We start from the raw sequence: 16019 nt of genomic DNA, 5'->3' as shown, positions 1-16019 counted from the left end.
CCCCAATGGCCTCTGACTCTATGTAAGGTGATTCTCTTAGCAGTGCCTGTTCCATTTTATTTTTTCCATTATCATCTGGCTTTATTTTTCTTCATAGCACTTACTACTACTTGACATATTTGTTTGTGCATTGTCTCTCCTGTTAGTGAACTCTGTAATGACAGGGCCATTCACTGCTATGTCCCCAGATCCTAGAATAGCACTTGGGACAGAGTATGAAAGATAAATACTGTTGAATAAATTGATACATAGGGTTGGAAAAACTGCCCTTCTATAACACCATCCTGGGATCCTTGGATGGATCACTTACTGCATTTTTCTTGGCCACAGAAAACAAGCCTCTTAACCAGACTCTCTAAGCAGGGCGGCAGGATACATCCTCCTGTATAATAAAAGACTAATATGCAAATTGACTGAACGGTGGAATTGCTGGGATCCAACCACAGCAGGTCCAGGGGTCCCCAAAGGTGTGGACGGAGTCAGCAAAGAAGGAATGACATGGAGACAGCGTTCAGTTGATCAGCAGCCTAGCCAGGATCTCCAGTGAAGTTCTGGTTAGGATCTCCAGCCAGGTTCTGTGTCCATGTTCTCTTGCTAGGTTCTCCAGCCAGGTTCTCTAGGTTCTCCAGCCAGGTTCAGTCACCAGGTTCTAGTCAGGTTCTCTTGCCATGTTCTATCCAGGTTCTGTAGCCAGGTTCTGTCTCTAGGTTCTTCAGCCAGGTTCTCTCGCTAGGTTCTGTCTCTAGGTTCTGTTGCCAGTTTCTGTCCAGGATCTTTTGCCATGTTCTCTCCAGCGAAGTTCTTCTGTCTCTCGGTTCTGTCTTATAGGTTCTGTGTGGGTTCTGTCTTCTAAGTTCTGTCTTGTTACATCTGTATTTATACCAGTTGATTCCAATCCTATCAATCTCTATTCCAAAGGTTAGGGCGTTTCTTATCTCCATTCCAGGGAGTAAAGATTATGTAGCTTAAGCATGATTGTTCATAGTTAAAGTGATTAATTACCCGCCTGGCACTTAGTTAAGAGGTTTTATTCCCTCCCTAACTTCAGGGGAAAATCCCTACCCGGGGAAACAACCTTTCTCAGAGACCTTGGTTAAAACACATAGTGCCAAGGTGAGCAAACATATTAAGAACAGTATGCCATATATGCCAGGTCCCTTGAAACAGCAAGGATGGACCGGCTCCCGGCATGGAATGACTGGTACTATGATGCACACTGACCACCAAGTGGCAGACGCACAATGCAGGAGCTGCCCCCTGGTGGTCGGTATGCTCCCATAGTGGGAGCACTGCTCAGCCAGAAGCCCTGAGCCAGGTTCACGGCTGGCCAGCACAGTAGTGATGGCGGGAGCACTAAGGATGTCAGACTGTCAGCTTATGCCCCGAAGGCTCCCCGACTGTGAGAGGGATGGGCTGAGGGACTGCTTCCCGCCCCCCCCCCCCCAGCAGGAATTCATGCACCGGGCCTCTAGTAGAGAATAAGAGGTGTTCACATCCTGGCTCTGTCACCTTACTAGCTGCACTACTTCCCACATGTTGCTTTATTCTCTTCACTCTGGGCTTGTTAATAGAATAGGAATAATGGTCTCCACTCCTTAGTGTTAAATGATTAATAAAAATTACAGGGCCAAACGTTTGTTGTCATTTTTGGCAAGCAGCAGACATCAATCCTGGTTTCTATAGCATATCAAAGACAGGGCTATCCGATGCTTCATTCACGAAAAAATCCAGGCTGGACAATGGGGCTGTTGGGGTGGGGCTCAGAACATTGTAGTCGCATTAACAGTGCTTAAGGAATGTTGCATAACCCTCAAGCCCTATCACTTAACACTGGGGCCCAATCTAGACCCCGCTCCACTCTGAGTTCAGAGCGCCTTGACTCGCAGCCCCTGCCCACCAGCTTAGGCCCCTGGGACATGTGCTATATGGGCCAACACTACTTTTGGGCAAATGTCAGGCCCCGGTCCCCACGGCTGCCTAGCTCCAGCGCGGACGCCCCGGGTCACCTTGACTACCGGGCCAAGGACCCCGTGGGAACCCGCAGCCTCGCCAGCCTCGCTCGCCACAGAGGGGTGCCCAGAGAGAAGGCCTGCGTGGCAAGAACCTAAACGAGGAGGCGCGGGGCGTGGAGAAAAGTGGAACAAGAGAAAGGGGATGCTAGTGGAAGGGGATGTAGTTTCCTTTATGTCTTTTGCTACTGGCAGTAGCGAAGGAGTTAGAAGTGACTTTTTTAAAAAAAAACTTCAGACAGGCAGTTTCTAAAGGCAACCCCGGAGCCCCCGGAACTACAGAACCACGGAAGGTCCTTCTTCCGGTCCCTTGAGCCTGACGCTAGCAGCCGAGAAGGCGGGGGGCCGGGGTAGAGGGAAACTGGGAACCGGAAGTGAAGGCAGATTGCCTCCTTCGTCGCTGTTGCTGCCGCCATACGCGTTCGCCTTGCTCAGGTAAGATTTGGCCTTCGGTACCATCCATTTCCATCTGCGTCTCCGTGCAGCCATCCTACTGAATGGAGCCCTGATACCCCTTCCACAGGCGATGGCCTGGTCGCTTGGGCCTCGTTGGGTCGTTATTTTCATCACTTGCATCCTTTTCGAGAGCAAAGAGCTCCCGCGGGGAGGTAGGGAACTAAAAAGGCTCAATCCAAGATGGTGGCCTCGCGCCATTGTGTCCTCTTAGTTCTCTGCTCCTCCGGCGGCCTCGTTTCCTAGAGGCCCCAGCGATGGGGAGAGCCCCCGCCCTCGTTTCTGGGTCCTCTCGGCCGGCGTGGGACTCGGAGGAGCCCGCTCTGGGCCTTGCGGGCCTCCCCCGACTGGCCCGCGTTCACTTGGAGCGCTTTGCCAGTGCTTGCGGGAGCGCTCGGCTGAGGGTGAGCGGCGGCGGCGGAGGCGCGCGGCCAAGGCTCACCCGCCGGCCGCGCCGTCCTCCCGCCTCCGACGCGGTGTGTGATGGAGAGATGGTGTTGCTTTCGGCCGAGCCACCCGCCATCGGTTAACCGCGCGGAGTTTGAAGCCGCAGGTGGGGTGGCTGAGCGGGGGTGGGCGGCAGCCACATGATGCTTCCGCTCTGGAGGTGAGCGCTCTGCGCAGTGATGACCTTCATCTATCACCCTGGACTGATGGCTGCTGCGCCGGGAGCGCGGGGCCCGGGAGGGTTTCGGCCGCCTCGCCCTCGCCCTCTCCGCTCCGAGGGCGTCTGCCGCTCCTCCCCGGGCCGCTCCTCGCTGCTGGCGGAGCTCCTCAGCTGCTCTCCCGGCTGACCCTGGCCTTGCTGGGCCCGTGCCCTGACCACCCCCCCGGGAGCCCCTCGGCCCCTGGCTCGTGCCTGTGTGTGTTACCTTCCCACCCAGGGAAAGGTTGCCTAGTTTGGGGGAAGTGGGCGGGGCGTGGGGATGGAACAGAAGTGGCGAAGGCTGCCCATGACTGATGTCCTTTTTTTCTGTTTCTGTTTCTGTTTGTGTTTTTTTGTTGTTGTTTTCCTAGCTCTCTGTCAGAAACTAGTGTGTCTTCTGTTCCTTAAGCCCCCACTTTCCTCCTTTGTTTTCACTTAATCTGCGTGAACCCGTTCCGAGACCCTCCCCCCTCCCCGGCCGGCCCAGCTATGGCGGAGAACGATGTGGACAACGAGCTCTTGGACTATGAAGATGACGAGGTGGAGACCGCAGCCGGGGGAGACGGGGCCGAGGCCCCTGCCAAGAAGGATGTGAAGGGCTCCTACGTCTCCATCCATAGCTCTGGCTTTCGGGACTTCCTGCTCAAGCCAGAGCTGCTCCGAGCCATTGTTGACTGTGGCTTTGAGCATCCATCAGAAGGTAAATTCCTCTTGGGCTTAGGGTACTCATGAGGCCCTTTAATGATCCTGAAACAGATGTTCCTGGTCCCTCAGTGGTACAGACCTGTATTTAGGATAGACCAGGGAGTAAGGAAGTACCCCGAGTCCCAGAAACTATTAGCATTGGAAGAGGTTTGTATAGGTTCTCTTTTATTTGTGACTAGAGGCCTGATGCACAAAATTCATGCCCCGGTGGGGGGGGGGGGGGCTCCTCAGCCCTGCCTGCAGAGCCCCCGGGGGATGTCGGACTGCTGCAGAGGCGGGAAGGCTCCTGCCACTGCTATTGCTGCTGCTGTCCTCACTGGTCAGCCCTGAGCCCGGCTTCTGGCTGAGTGGTGCTCCCTCTAGTGGTCAGTGCACATCATAGTGACCGGTTGTTCCACCATTCAGTCGATTTGCATATTAGCCTTTTATTATATAGGATAGGATAGCATGAAACAAAGCAATTTACTGGTCTGCTGTTCATTTTTGTGACTGTGTTTTCCCCTTGTCTTCTAGTTTTGGATTTTGTCACTTTAACTTGTAATTTTAAATTTTCAGAGAGGAGTTGGTTGTACTTTTAGTTCTCTTTTGGACCAGGCCAACTCTGGTCTCTGGAAACCTTTATGGCTGTTCTAAAGGTGGTTGGCTTGTGGGTCAGGTACCAAGTCCTTCATTTAGTGCAAGTTGCAGGGTTACATGATCCAAAGGATGGCAATCTAAGCAGGAGAAATGGCCCGCAGCGGGCACACAAATGCCATGGGTTGTTTAAGATGAAGGAAAATAAGGGCAGCCAGAAGCACCAAAGTTGGGCTGTTGGTAGATGCAAATGGGTGGTTAGGAGGGTGGCGTGGGAGGGGGCTTGATTGGTGCTGAAGGAAGCTGAAGTTAGAAGGGACTAGGAGGGTCTGATTTGGAGATGAATTTGAAGGAGCATAGAGGTAGAAAGTGTGTAGAAATTGACAAAACCCACTTAATTTGGTGGCATGAAATGGGTGTGGGTGGTGAAAAATGTTATCTGGAGACTGAAGCCCAATTTATCTTTTTTCTTCTGTATTTAGTTCAGCATGAGTGCATCCCTCAGGCCATTCTGGGAATGGACGTCTTATGCCAGGCCAAGTCGGGCATGGGAAAGACGGCAGTGTTTGTGCTGGCCACACTGCAGCAGCTGGAGCCAGTTACTGGGCAGGTACAGTTGGGGAGAGTGTTGGGGAGGGCGTTTGGGTTAGGAATGTTGGGGCAGAGTGTTTTTAGCTCAGCTACATGATGTATTCACAACCATGGGTGCTTGTTGCTCAGATGACCTCTGTCGCCCTTGAGGCCATGGGGAATATTTTGTAGTAATCCTGGGGTTAATGATTTAGATCTCAGAATTGAAGTAATTTATGATCTGCCAGGTATGTTTTTGTGATAGGCACTTCCCCAGAGGGGTAGTGAAGGGATACACTGTCTTTCTATCTACTTACCCCTTAAGGTGTCTGTGCTGGTGATGTGTCACACCCGGGAGCTGGCTTTTCAGATCAGCAAGGAGTATGAGCGCTTCTCTAAGTACATGCCCAATGTCAAGGTAAGTCAGGGTCAAGAGCCCGGGGAGCCTGAGGGTGTGGCTAGTTGGAGGCATTTGGGACTTACAGGCCAGCAGTCTTCATGTCCCACAGATGTTAAGTTCCAATACCTATATGTGAACCTCAGTGACATCTAATAATAAGTTCCTGCAAACTTTTATTTTTATTGATTTCAGAGAGGAAGGGATGGGGGAGAGAGATAGAAACATCAATGATGAGAGAGAATCATTGATTGGCTGCCCCCTGCACACCCCGTACTGGGGATCAAACTCTCAACCCAGGCATGTGCCCTGATGAATTGAACTGTGACCTCCTAGTTCATGGGTCAACTTTCAACCACTGAGCAACACCAGCTGGGTTCCCCTTGTTTTACTTTGTAACACAGTGTGTAAATACGCTTGTGCATTAGGAGACTGGGTGGTTGGGCTGTGGAGGAAGTTTCCACAGGACCACCCTTTTGCTTACTGCTTTCTTAAGCTCACGCTTTGGATCATTTCAGTGTGCTTTGGGTGACAGTTTGAGAATTTGGGGGTGTATGGCAAGAGAATGTGGAAACTCCAAAATGGCCCTAGTATGATGGGAATTTTGAGAATTATTTAAAAGTGGCAGAAAATTAAAAGATGTCTGGGGGCCATAACAAAGTTGGCTTAAGTTGCTCTCCATGGTATAACCTTGATGTTTATAACCTCCAATCTTCCTGGTTAGGATGGTGTGAAGAATAGTATATTTTCCTCAAAAAATTAAATGTGGAACTGCCATTTACCCAGTGATCCCACTTCTAGGAATATATCCTAAGAAACCCGAAACACCAATCTGAAAAAATGTGTGCACCCCTATGTTCACAGCAGCACAATTTACATTAGCTAAGATCTGGAAACAGCCCAGGTGCCCATCAGGAGATGAGTGGATAAAAAGCTGCGGTATACCTACACCATGGGATACTCTGCAGCTGTAAAAGAGAATCTGCTACCCTTTGAGACAGCATGGAGGGTGCTGAGTGAAAGAAGTCAGAGAAAGACACGTACCACATGATCTCACTCATATGTGGAGTCTAAGTAACAAACTGATGAGCAGAGTGGATACAGAGACATGGAAGAGAGTGGGGAATCTCAGGGGAAAGGGGTAGACAATAAATAGGGTGATGAAAGCCTGGGGTGGGGGGTGGGGGTGGGGTTAGCCTGGGGGGGGGGGTCAATGGGGGAAAAGGGGAACATATATAATATTTTTAACAATAAAGAATTATTTAAAAAATTATATCAGTACTAATAAACATACTGAGAGAAGCTTAAAAAGAGAAAAAAACTATGTTTGAAAAATGAAAGCTGCCTTGGTCTGGGTTGCGGGCTGGATCCCCAGTAGGTGGTGTGCAGGAGGCAGCTGATGAGCGATTCTGTCTCATCGATCTTCCTGCCTCTCTCCCTCTCCCTTCCTCTCTTTGAAATCAACAAAAATAAAACACAAAACAAAAGAATACTTTTGTTCAGATTGTTACAATTTTTCTTGTTACATATACGCGTTTTTAATTGATCTTTTTTTGAGAGAGAAACATTGATCAGCTGCCTCTTACATGCCCTTTACCAGGGATAGAGCCCGCAACCCTGTTACTATAATTTAAAAATAACTGTAGCAACTTAAGTGTGGTGCTGGTGGTAGCTGCATGGCGAGAATGCCGCAGGGATCTGCAAGGCCTCGCAGTGAGAGGGTTTGTGTTCTCCCGCCTCTGACCCTGCTGCACAGAAGTGAATCATTGTTGCCCTTTTTTGAAAATTCTGCTGGTTCTGTAACAGGAAGTGTTAAGCACTGTTTCCTCAATTTGCCAATTTATAGGCCTTTTTTACTCAGCTCACTTACATTGGTTTTTTTTGGAACATGAATGCTAATTTTCTAAGTATGTTCTGAATGCTGTATGTATGTAGGTGTCCATATGATGTATGCCTCTGTGTTTACACCGTCTGTGTCAATAGCATTGACTTTCTGTCCTTTCTCCAAGCAGTCTTGTCTAGGTTGATTCTAAAACTTGGAAACTAGGAACGAGCTTCCATTGTTATAACTGTAGGAGCGTTTAACTGAGCTCTGTGGTGAGCTAGGATTGCACTTCTCCTAGCCACTTGATTAGGTGTATAGGTCCAACTCATCACCTTTGTGCCTATATTCTTGGTATCCAGATCAAATACAAATTGTCATGACACTTTCTTTTGCCCAAAATTACGCTACAGTGACTTGAAGAGGCTGGGCCAGTTCTACAGAATGTCCTACCTCTGGATTCCTCTGGTTAACTCTTTTAAGTCCTCACCTGAGGTTATGTTTTTCATTGATGTTTTTATTTTTTTGAGAGAGAGGAGGGGGGGAGAGAGAAACATTGATGTGAGAGAGACAGCCATCCGTTGTCTCCTCTATGCGCCCTGACCGTAATCGAGCTCGCAGCCTTCTTGGTGTATAAGACGGTGCTCCAGCCAACTGAGCCCTCTGCCAGGGCTTGTCTCCTGACTCCTTATGGTAGTTAGCTTGTACTTTTCTCCCAACATTTCCTGTAAATAAAGTTTTGGGCAAGAATTCTTCATGGGTATCCTGTGTACCTCCTGCTTTGTTGTAAACCTGGGTGTCCCACATTTAGTGACTTTAGATTTACTATAGGACAAGGGTTATGATAGCCTGATTCCTTGATTGACCTTCCCCCCTTGAAACTAGAAAGCAGTTTTTGGTGTTGTGTTGTACTAAGTCCCAGATCCTCAGTAGCCATTCCCCTAATGGTGTTAATAAGGAGTGATGCGGTTCGCCTGAATCAGCCATTTCATAGGCTTGTACAAAGGGGTTTAGGGTGAGTTAGGGAACCTTGATGTTCCCTGAGCTTTGTGGTGGCCCTTGACCTGGTGATTCCGGCTGTTCTCGTTCTTGGAGCGAAGCCTGGTCGGAGTCCTGGGAAGGAAGCGGCTAGGGTAAGGCGGGGGGCTGGGGGCCTGTCCTGACTGCCCGGGTCAGCCCTGCAGCCTCAGGCAAGTCATGGTGTCTCCCTCAGTGTGTGGGGAGATAGTAATTTTAGGTTAGACGGCCCTTCATGTTCCTTTTAGCTCTGAAATGTTCAGAAGTGGTGTAGGTGAAGCTGCGAGAGTGGGACCTGTGGCGACTGGAGCCATTGCTTCATTGTGAGACGCTCTCCCCCGCTGGCAGGTGGCAGTGTTTTTTGGAGGTCTGTCCATCAAGAAGGATGAAGAGGTGCTGAAGAAGAACTGCCCGCATATCGTCGTGGGGACCCCTGGCCGCATCCTAGCCTTAGCTCGAAATAAGAGCCTCAACCTCAAACACATTAAACACTTTATCTTGGATGAATGCGATAAGATGCTTGAACAACTCGGTGAGTGGCAGTGCTGGGCCTGGGCCTGAACCAAGTGCTGTTTGGTGATACAGGACACTGTCGTGCAGGACGACCCTGCATCTGCCGCCCTCACGATGGCGCTGGCTCCCTTGGTTGGCCTTTATCACGCTCTTCAAGCAGCCCTCGTGCTCAGGGAGGAGGGTGTCCTGTTCCGTTCTGTGCTGGGGTTTCTTTATCTTGGAGGGGAGGGACCTGGCTGGCAGAGGGCCTCCGTTACATCACCCTTTCCTTGACAGATCCCTCTACTGGGTGTCTTAGGGGAGATGCCCAACTGGAGGAGGGGGCGGTCTACCCTCTGACATCCTCGCACAGCATATATCATGAGACTTTCTAGCTGAATAAATATGTAGACTTAAGTTCTAGGGTTAATATGTAGGGTGTTGCTGGGCATTTGTGTGGCTTGGTATTCTAGTGTGCTAAGTGGGGTCACAGAACATATTCTCTAAGAACTCAAATTTGGTGAACGGGAGGCGACGGGTGGACATAGCCTTAGGGGTGAGTCATTCCAAATGATCTTTGGCTGTTCTGGATGGCAAGCTATGAGGTGGGCTCCAGGTAGAGATGTCACATTTCCTGACTGGTAGGAAAGTGTGAGCCAGAGGAAGCAGGGAGCACTCTGACAGCTGGAATATCACAGGTGTGCCCCAAACGCAGGTAGGCGGGGCTTGGGGAGGGGCAGGGAGAAAGGACTTGTAAAGTGTTCTCACAGGTCTCATCCTTGGGGCCTTGGTGGTGGGCTCTCCCTGTTCCTTAGTTGTAGGCTCTGGGGCTTCATCATATTTCTTGCCCGCTTAAGACACACACACACCTGGATTCCGATCCCAAATCTTGATTCCAAATTCATTGCTTTTTCTAATGTAGTAGTATTATTACTATGGATGTGATTTTGTGAGGGTTAGAGGAAATAGAGTAGAGAGAGACCTGAGGCAAATCTTTGCTTGAATGGACCCTGCTTACCCGTTCCCAATGGTCTCGACCTCATTGGGAGGTCTTCATGACACATGCTGCTTTTTCCTTCCTGTAGACATGCGTCGGGATGTCCAGGAAATTTTTCGCATGACCCCCCACGAGAAGCAGGTCATGATGTTCAGTGCCACCTTGAGCAAAGAGATCCGCCCCGTCTGCCGCAAGTTCATGCAAGACGTAAATACCTTCTCCCTTCTCTCCCTCCACTCCCGCCCACTGCCTCCTCCCCTGCGGGCCCGCTCCCTCCAGACTCCCTGTCCTTCAAGCACCAAGAAGGGCACGCGCCCATCTGGGAGTGACGGCTCCTTGAAGAGACGCACAGAGGCAGAGACAGCTAGCGTTAGGGTCTGCGCGGGTGCCAGGGAAATTCCGGAAGACTTGGTCGGGTTAACGTGAGAGCGGGTAGTGTTCGACTTTTTTTTTTAAATCACAGCATTTTTGAACCTCTTCTCCCTTTTGGGGGAGGGCAGGGTTTTCTGCCCTACCACCCACCCGTCGTCTCCTACACATCCCCTACAGCCACGCACCCTCAAGGTGGCATCGAGCATACAACTGGAGCTTTCTGCTCCCCAAAACTCGTAACCTCCCGGTGGCAGGAGAGCAAGAGAGGGACAGACAGATGGCAAGGCATGTGCAAACGAAGAGCAAACAGCACAAATGAATCCGCCCCCTCCCCACCTCCAGGGGTGGGGGCCTTTGGCACCTCAATCCCCGATCCCCTACGCCTTCCCACCCGAACCTCCTCGCACCCACGTGGAACCTCGGTTGATGTGAGCCATGAGCCAGCAGCAGAGAGAAGCACTGTGGCGCAGCGGGGGAATTCAGACGGCACCGGCGTGGATGGCGGCAGCGGAGGCCGCGGGGAAACCTGACCAGGAAGCTGAGGACCAAACCAGCCTCTTTTTCTGTTCCCGGTTTTTTTCCTGAACCAAGGCGTGCCGTGCTCCTTGTTTCCCCCATACGTGTGGGGTGGGGAGGAGTGTCCTGGATGGGGTGGTAGATTTTCCCCCTTCCATGTAATGCTCGGGAGAGGGGAAGGGTACAGTGAGGCGCTCCACTTGATGTAACCAGGCGGGTTAGGGGTTGGGTAGGCGGCCCGCCGTGCACGCAGGGGAGTGTGTCCTTTGCCTCCCTGCTCTGCTCCTCCCGTGGGATGAGAGCTCCGTGTCTGTAGCTGGACTTGGGCTGCAGTGAGTTTGGAGACCACAGAACCTCTTTTTGGAAAGCCTCCCTCTGCGACTGGCTTCTGGCTGTCTCCTGTGACGCACACCCTTTCCCAGCATCTTGGCCCCTGGGTCTTAATGTTTATGCTCCCAAGGTAGTGAAGAGTGCTAGGAAATTTGGGCTCTAGAGTTGGGTTTTGTCTCAATTTCTATCTTTAAAATTTTTTTTATTTTATTTTAAAAAATTGTCTTTTTTAATGTTATCTTCCTCCCCTTCAAGGGTAAAAACATAAGTGCATATCTGCAGCTCTGAATTTCTTTTAAAAAATATTTTTTTGATTTCAGAGAGAGAGAGAAACATTAATGATGAGAGAGAATCATTGATCAGCTGTCCGGGGATTAAGCCTGCAACCCCAGGCATGTGCCCTGACCGGGAATCGAACGTCGACCTCCTGGTTCGTAGGTCAACACTCAACCCCTGAGCCAGGCAACTCTGATTTCTTGGCACCACTTACTGGTGCCTTCCTGTGACACTGCCGATGGCTGAGTCTTTGCTCAGAGACCAGGCTCCTCGGGAGCTGTGCCCTTGTGGTTGAGGGCAAGTGGTTTCTCAGTTTGAATCGTTGCTTCTCCTTTCACGGCATGTTGCTCATGTCCATCGAGGGTTCCCATCCTCTTTACGAGGATGTGACTCCCAGCGGAGGGAGCACTCATGGAGCAGTCCTTGTCCTCCCCGCATTCTTACACTGGCTTGGATGGAATTCTGACGTCCAGTCAGTGTTTCCCTGCTTTCCCAGGTGTTAGGATTGTGTTTCCCTTCGAGAATCTACTGACTTTTCTTTCCCCGCCTCCATTTGAGGTCATGGCATCTTGCCGTGGGGTGGTTTCTCTGCTCCTTTCCCTCCCTGCAAAGTTCTTCCTCTGCCAGTTTTCAGTTGGGCATTGCTAGAACTCCATTGATAGGGAGGAAATTAGGTGAAAGGTGGAAGAGACCATGTGAAAACGGGCATGTTTTTGGGAGCGGGGTGAAGTTTTCAGTCTTCTCTTCTCCCCATTCCCCCCATGGGGTGTATTGGAGATCAACTTCCTCCACCCCCCCAGGTTTAACCCCCCCACTCTGCCCTCCTCCCGTTCCCCACCCCTCCCTCCCCCCTCCCCCTCAGCCAATGGAGATCTTCGTGGATGATGAGACGAAGCTGACGCTGCACGGGTTGCAGCAGTACTACGTGAAACTGAAGGACAACGAGAAGAACCGGAAGCTCTTTGACCTTCTGGATGTCCTTGAGTTCAACCAGGTCAGTTGTTCCAGGTCCAGTGGGAGGATGAGCACGTCTCCAGCTGTAGCCGAGATCTGTGTTCAGTCCCCGGTTGTAGGGGAAACCACATAGGTGATGCAAGAGGATGGGGGAGACTTTCTCTCAAGTGAAATCTTTTAAGTCTTTACCTGAGGATATTTTCGTTGACTAGAGAGAGAGAGACATCAATTTGTTGCCTCGCTGTGTGCGCTGCAACCAGGGATCCTACCTGTAACCTACCTGGGAATCGAATCACAACCTTTCTTTTGGCGTACTGGACAACGCTCCAACCGACTGAGCCTCCAGGCCAGGGCTTAAGTGAAAAAAAATTTTTTTTAAATATATTTTTATTGATTTCAGAGAGGAAGGGAGAGGGATAGAGAGGAACATCAGTGATGAGAGAATCATGGATGGGCTTTCTCCTGCACCCTCAACACTGAGGATTGAGCCCGCAACCTGGGCATGTGCCCTGACCGAGAATCAAACTGTGACCACCTGGTTCATAGGTCAATGCTCAACCACTGAGCCATGCTGGCTGGGCATGAAATTCTTTTAAAGATAAATGTCTTGGGGCTGAGCACAGGCAAGGTGGGAACTGCTGTTCTGTTCCATTGCTGGCACAGACAGGTACTCAGTACATAAAAGCAAACCTCAAAATAAAATCCTTAAAGGGTCTTAATAAGGTTGTAATGGTTCCGAAATGTCTTGATCATCCTTTTAGGTTTTTAAATTTGTTTTTCGTGTACTATTTACTGAGGAGATGTGTTTCATCACTTTACCTCTATGTAGGATATTTTTGTGTGTGTGGTTTTTTTTTTATTTCGGAGAGGGAGAGAGAGAAATAGTGATGAGAATCATTGATTGGCTGCCTCCTGCACGCCCCACACTGGGGATAAAGCCCGCAACCCAGACATATGCCCTTGACCAGGATCGAGCCCAGGACCCTTCAGTCCACAGGCCGATACTATCCACTGAGCCAAACCGGCCAGGGCTATTAGTTTATTTGCAATAAAATTTATCTAGACTTGGGGTACGTTACATTTAGAGCAGGAGAGGAAACATGCTAGGGACTGAGGAATTCCTTTACAAGAGTAATGACTGAAAACTCCTTTTTCATAACAACATCACACTCGCATGGACCTACATCACACACACGCACACACAGGTGGTGATCTTTGTGAAGTCTGTGCAGCGCTGCATCGCCCTGGCCCAGCTCCTGGTGGAGCAGAACTTCCCAGCCATCGCCATCCACCGCGGGATGCCCCAGGAGGAGAGGTGAGTTGGAAATGGGGAAGATATTTTGTGCTCTCGGGAGGAAGAGACTTGAGAGAAAGGATTCATCGTTTTCTAATTTCCTTTCTCACAAAGGCTTTCTCGGTATCAACAATTTAAAGATTTTCAACGACGAATTCTTGTGGCTACCAACCTGTTTGGCCGAGGCATGGACATCGAGAGGGTGAACATTGCCTTTAATTACGACATGCCTGAGGACTCCGACACCTACCTGCATCGGGTAAGCCCCGCACCCTCTGGCCATTCAGTGACCTCGCCCGCCCCTTATTTCCTGTCTTCATGGCATACATCTTCATCCCCCTTGGGTGTTGTCTTCTTTTGGATCCTCCTGTCCTACCTTCTGTCTCCTTCCAGGTGGCCAGAGCAGGCCGGTTTGGTACCAAGGGTTTGGCCATCACGTTTGTGTCAGATGAGAATGATGCCAAGATCCTCAATGATGTGCAGGATCGCTTTGAGGTCAATATTAGTGAGCTGCCTGATGAGATAGACATCTCCTCCTACAGTGAGTACTGATCACACTGACCAGCCCCCCCACCACGTGTAATTCTCCTTGTGCCTTACTGTGTTTGGCTTAAGTCCCATCATGTGGGCAAAGCCCCTACATAATGGGCACCTGACTAGCTCATGCCCCCTGAACACGACGCCCTGTTGGGATGTTTAGTTCACGTCTGCTTGGGATCTCTTCACGCCCCCAAGTCTGCCCTTTAGACCAGACACTGCACAGACACCTGCATGTATGAGCATGTGTTTCTGCCAACCTCACCTTCTCTTTCTCGTGTGTTACTCTCTCTTTTTTTAGAGAGAGAGAAACATCAGTGATGAGAGAGAATCATTCATAGGCTGCCTCCTGCACCCCTCACACTGGGGATCTGCAACCCCAGTGCTGACTGGAAATCGAACTGTGACCTCCGGGTTCATATGTCTGTGCTCCACCACTGAGCCACACCAGCTGGGCTCTCCTGTCGTATTCTAACCGCCACATCTTCTTTTCAGTTGAACAGACACGATAGAGGACACGTCGCCTGTTCTGGAATGTGATAGTCTGTCCCTCTTCAGGAGATGACACCAGGCGTGGGGGTGAAGGAGACACTACTGCCCCTACCCCTGACAGCCCAGCCCCACCCCATGCCTTCCCTCTTTTGCATCACCACTTCTAAATCCGTTTCCTTATTTGTGAGAACTTTTTTTAACAAAACAAAAAACATGCGTCTGTGGTGTCTAAGTGCTCCTTTTATTGAATTTGGGGTGAGGTTATGTGGGGCCAAGGTTGTCAGCAGGAGGGGTCACGGTGGGGGCACGTGGCTCAGGCGACTGCAGAGGTCATGGTTCCCGCTGCTTTCCAGTCTGGCCCTCTGGAGGGGTCTTCTGTTTTTCTTAGTGGCCCGAGGGAGGCTGGTGTGTTTCCAACCGCCTCCAGGCAGGTGGTGTGCAGTGTTGCCCGTGTTGGAGGTGAAGTGGGCACCAGAGCAGCCTAGGTTCCTCCTCCCAGGCTCTCTCGGAGTCTCCTCATCTGCTCCTTCAGCTTCTGGGTCTTGAGCACCAGGGCCTGGGCCTCCCAGGCCCCCTCCTGCCCTTCCTGCAGGGCCTGGGCCAGCTCCAGCTGCTGCTCCAGCAGCTCCTCCGCCTGGGCTAGCTCAGCAGGGAGCCCAGGACCCTAGGGGAGGGATGTGAGGAGGGTGACATCAGCCACGGCAGGGGGCTGAGGCTGGCTGGGAGTCCAGTTTTTGACACCATTCGTTGAAGAGTCGCTTCCTGTCTTAGCCATAGGCCTCTTGGTAAGCACGAGGTAGGGCAGATAGAGATCACTGGCTCAGGGGCTCTAAGGACTCAGGAGGAAAGACTGCCTGCCCCTTCCCCCACCACCCAGAAATCATTAACTTAATGAGGGGAAATGCCTGCTCAAGGACAGTGGACTGCAAGCTGGGAGTAAGCCCTGAGGTCTGGAGGAGTGGGGGTGGGGAGCATACTGGGAAGCTGAGAATTGGAACTGGGCAACGGACTTGAGGGGTCTGGGTTGGTGTCTGCTCTAGGCCTGTGGTACAGGATGGGATTGGGGATTCCCCCAGCACACATCTCCCCCACACCTCCCACCCTCACTCTTGGTGCCACTTACTGCGGTGGGGGACCTCTTCCCGCTGCCGGTGGAGCTGGCCTGCTCCTTTGTGCTTGGCTTGGATCTCTGGGAGCAGCATCTCTGGGAGCTGCCAGGGGCCAGCAGCCTGGAAGGCAGGAGGAGGCAACGACCGCAACACCGCGAGAGCCAGGGCAGAGGGAGGACCATGGCGGGTGAGGCCGGGAGCTGCCAGCTGCCCAACTGCCACCAGGAACTGGCTTCTACCGGGCCTTTGCCTTTGCCTTCGTCTTGCTTCAGTGCTTGGCCCTGCCCCTGCGCTCACCTCCCTCCCAACCTGGCCCTAGACAGGCTCCTGTTCCTGATGTGAAAATACTGCAGCTTAGGCAGAGCTGGCTTTAGAACACATGCCCAGCCTACCATGCCTCGTGTCTGTTTCCTTAGCTCTGGCTTTTCTTGCTTCCTCTCCATTCCGTAAGTAAGGAA

The 16019-nt window shown here is 51.2% G+C and overlaps 2 protein-coding genes across 5 annotated transcripts; one reads left to right on the top strand and one right to left on the bottom strand.

Moving 5' to 3' along the window:
* The first annotated feature begins 2352 nt into the window (after positions 1-2352).
* On the top strand, positions 2353-14668 carry DDX39B (DExD-box helicase 39B). 4 transcript variants are annotated; one of them, XM_081093727.1, is made up of 11 exons: positions 2353-2444; positions 3480-3808; positions 4869-4996; positions 5282-5374; positions 8541-8724; positions 9770-9888; positions 12038-12169; positions 13335-13444; positions 13538-13682; positions 13817-13964; positions 14456-14668. In XM_081093727.1, exons 2-11 carry the CDS (start codon positions 3598-3600, stop codon positions 14470-14472), a joined length of 1287 nt encoding a protein of 428 aa, XP_080949853.1. In that variant the 5' UTR covers positions 2353-2444; positions 3480-3597; the 3' UTR covers positions 14473-14668. The 4 variants fall into 4 exon arrangements, with proteins under 4 accessions (XP_080949853.1, XP_080949856.1, XP_080949855.1 ...); XM_081093730.1 differs by having other exon boundaries at positions 2434-2617; XM_081093729.1 differs by lacking the exon at positions 2353-2444 and adding an exon at positions 2610-3015.
* Positions 14669-14675: 7 nt separating this feature from the next.
* Positions 14676-15778, bottom strand: MCCD1 (mitochondrial coiled-coil domain 1). The gene is made up of 2 exons (XM_081093731.1): positions 15576-15778; positions 14676-15116 (listed from the first exon to the last, which is right to left on the bottom strand). Exons 1-2 carry the CDS (start codon positions 15741-15743, stop codon positions 14934-14936), a joined length of 351 nt encoding a protein of 116 aa, XP_080949857.1. The 5' UTR covers positions 15744-15778; the 3' UTR covers positions 14676-14933.
* Positions 15779-16019: the final 241 nt, after the last annotated feature.

The sequence above is a fragment of the Myotis nattereri genome (genome assembly GCF_964212035.1).
Source record: "Myotis nattereri genome assembly, chromosome: 6".
Taxonomy (NCBI): domain Eukaryota; kingdom Metazoa; phylum Chordata; class Mammalia; order Chiroptera; family Vespertilionidae; genus Myotis; species Myotis nattereri.
This window is presented reverse-complemented; position numbering and strand designations above follow the sequence as displayed.

What these genes read in the sequence shown, in the direction of transcription:
- DDX39B (XM_081093727.1), top strand. Translation starts at nt 3,598, where the DNA reads ATGGCGGAGAACGATGTGGACAACGAGCTCTTGGACTATGAAGATGAC. An exon ending in TAAGATGCTTGAACAACTCG is followed by an intron (nt 8,725 to 9,769) that starts GTGAGTGGCAGT and finishes TCCTTCCTGTAG; the next exon opens with ACATGCGTCGGGATGTCCAG. An exon ending in GGGATGCCCCAGGAGGAGAG is followed by an intron (nt 13,445 to 13,537) that starts GTGAGTTGGAAA and finishes TTTCTCACAAAG; the next exon opens with GCTTTCTCGGTATCAACAAT.
- MCCD1 (XM_081093731.1), bottom strand. Translation starts at nt 15,743, where the DNA reads ATGGTCCTCCCTCTGCCCTGGCTCTCGCGGTGTTGCGGTCGTTGCCTC. An exon ending in GGAAGAGGTCCCCCACCGCA is followed by an intron (nt 15,117 to 15,575) that starts GTAAGTGGCACC and finishes TCCCTCCCCTAG; the next exon opens with GGTCCTGGGCTCCCTGCTGA.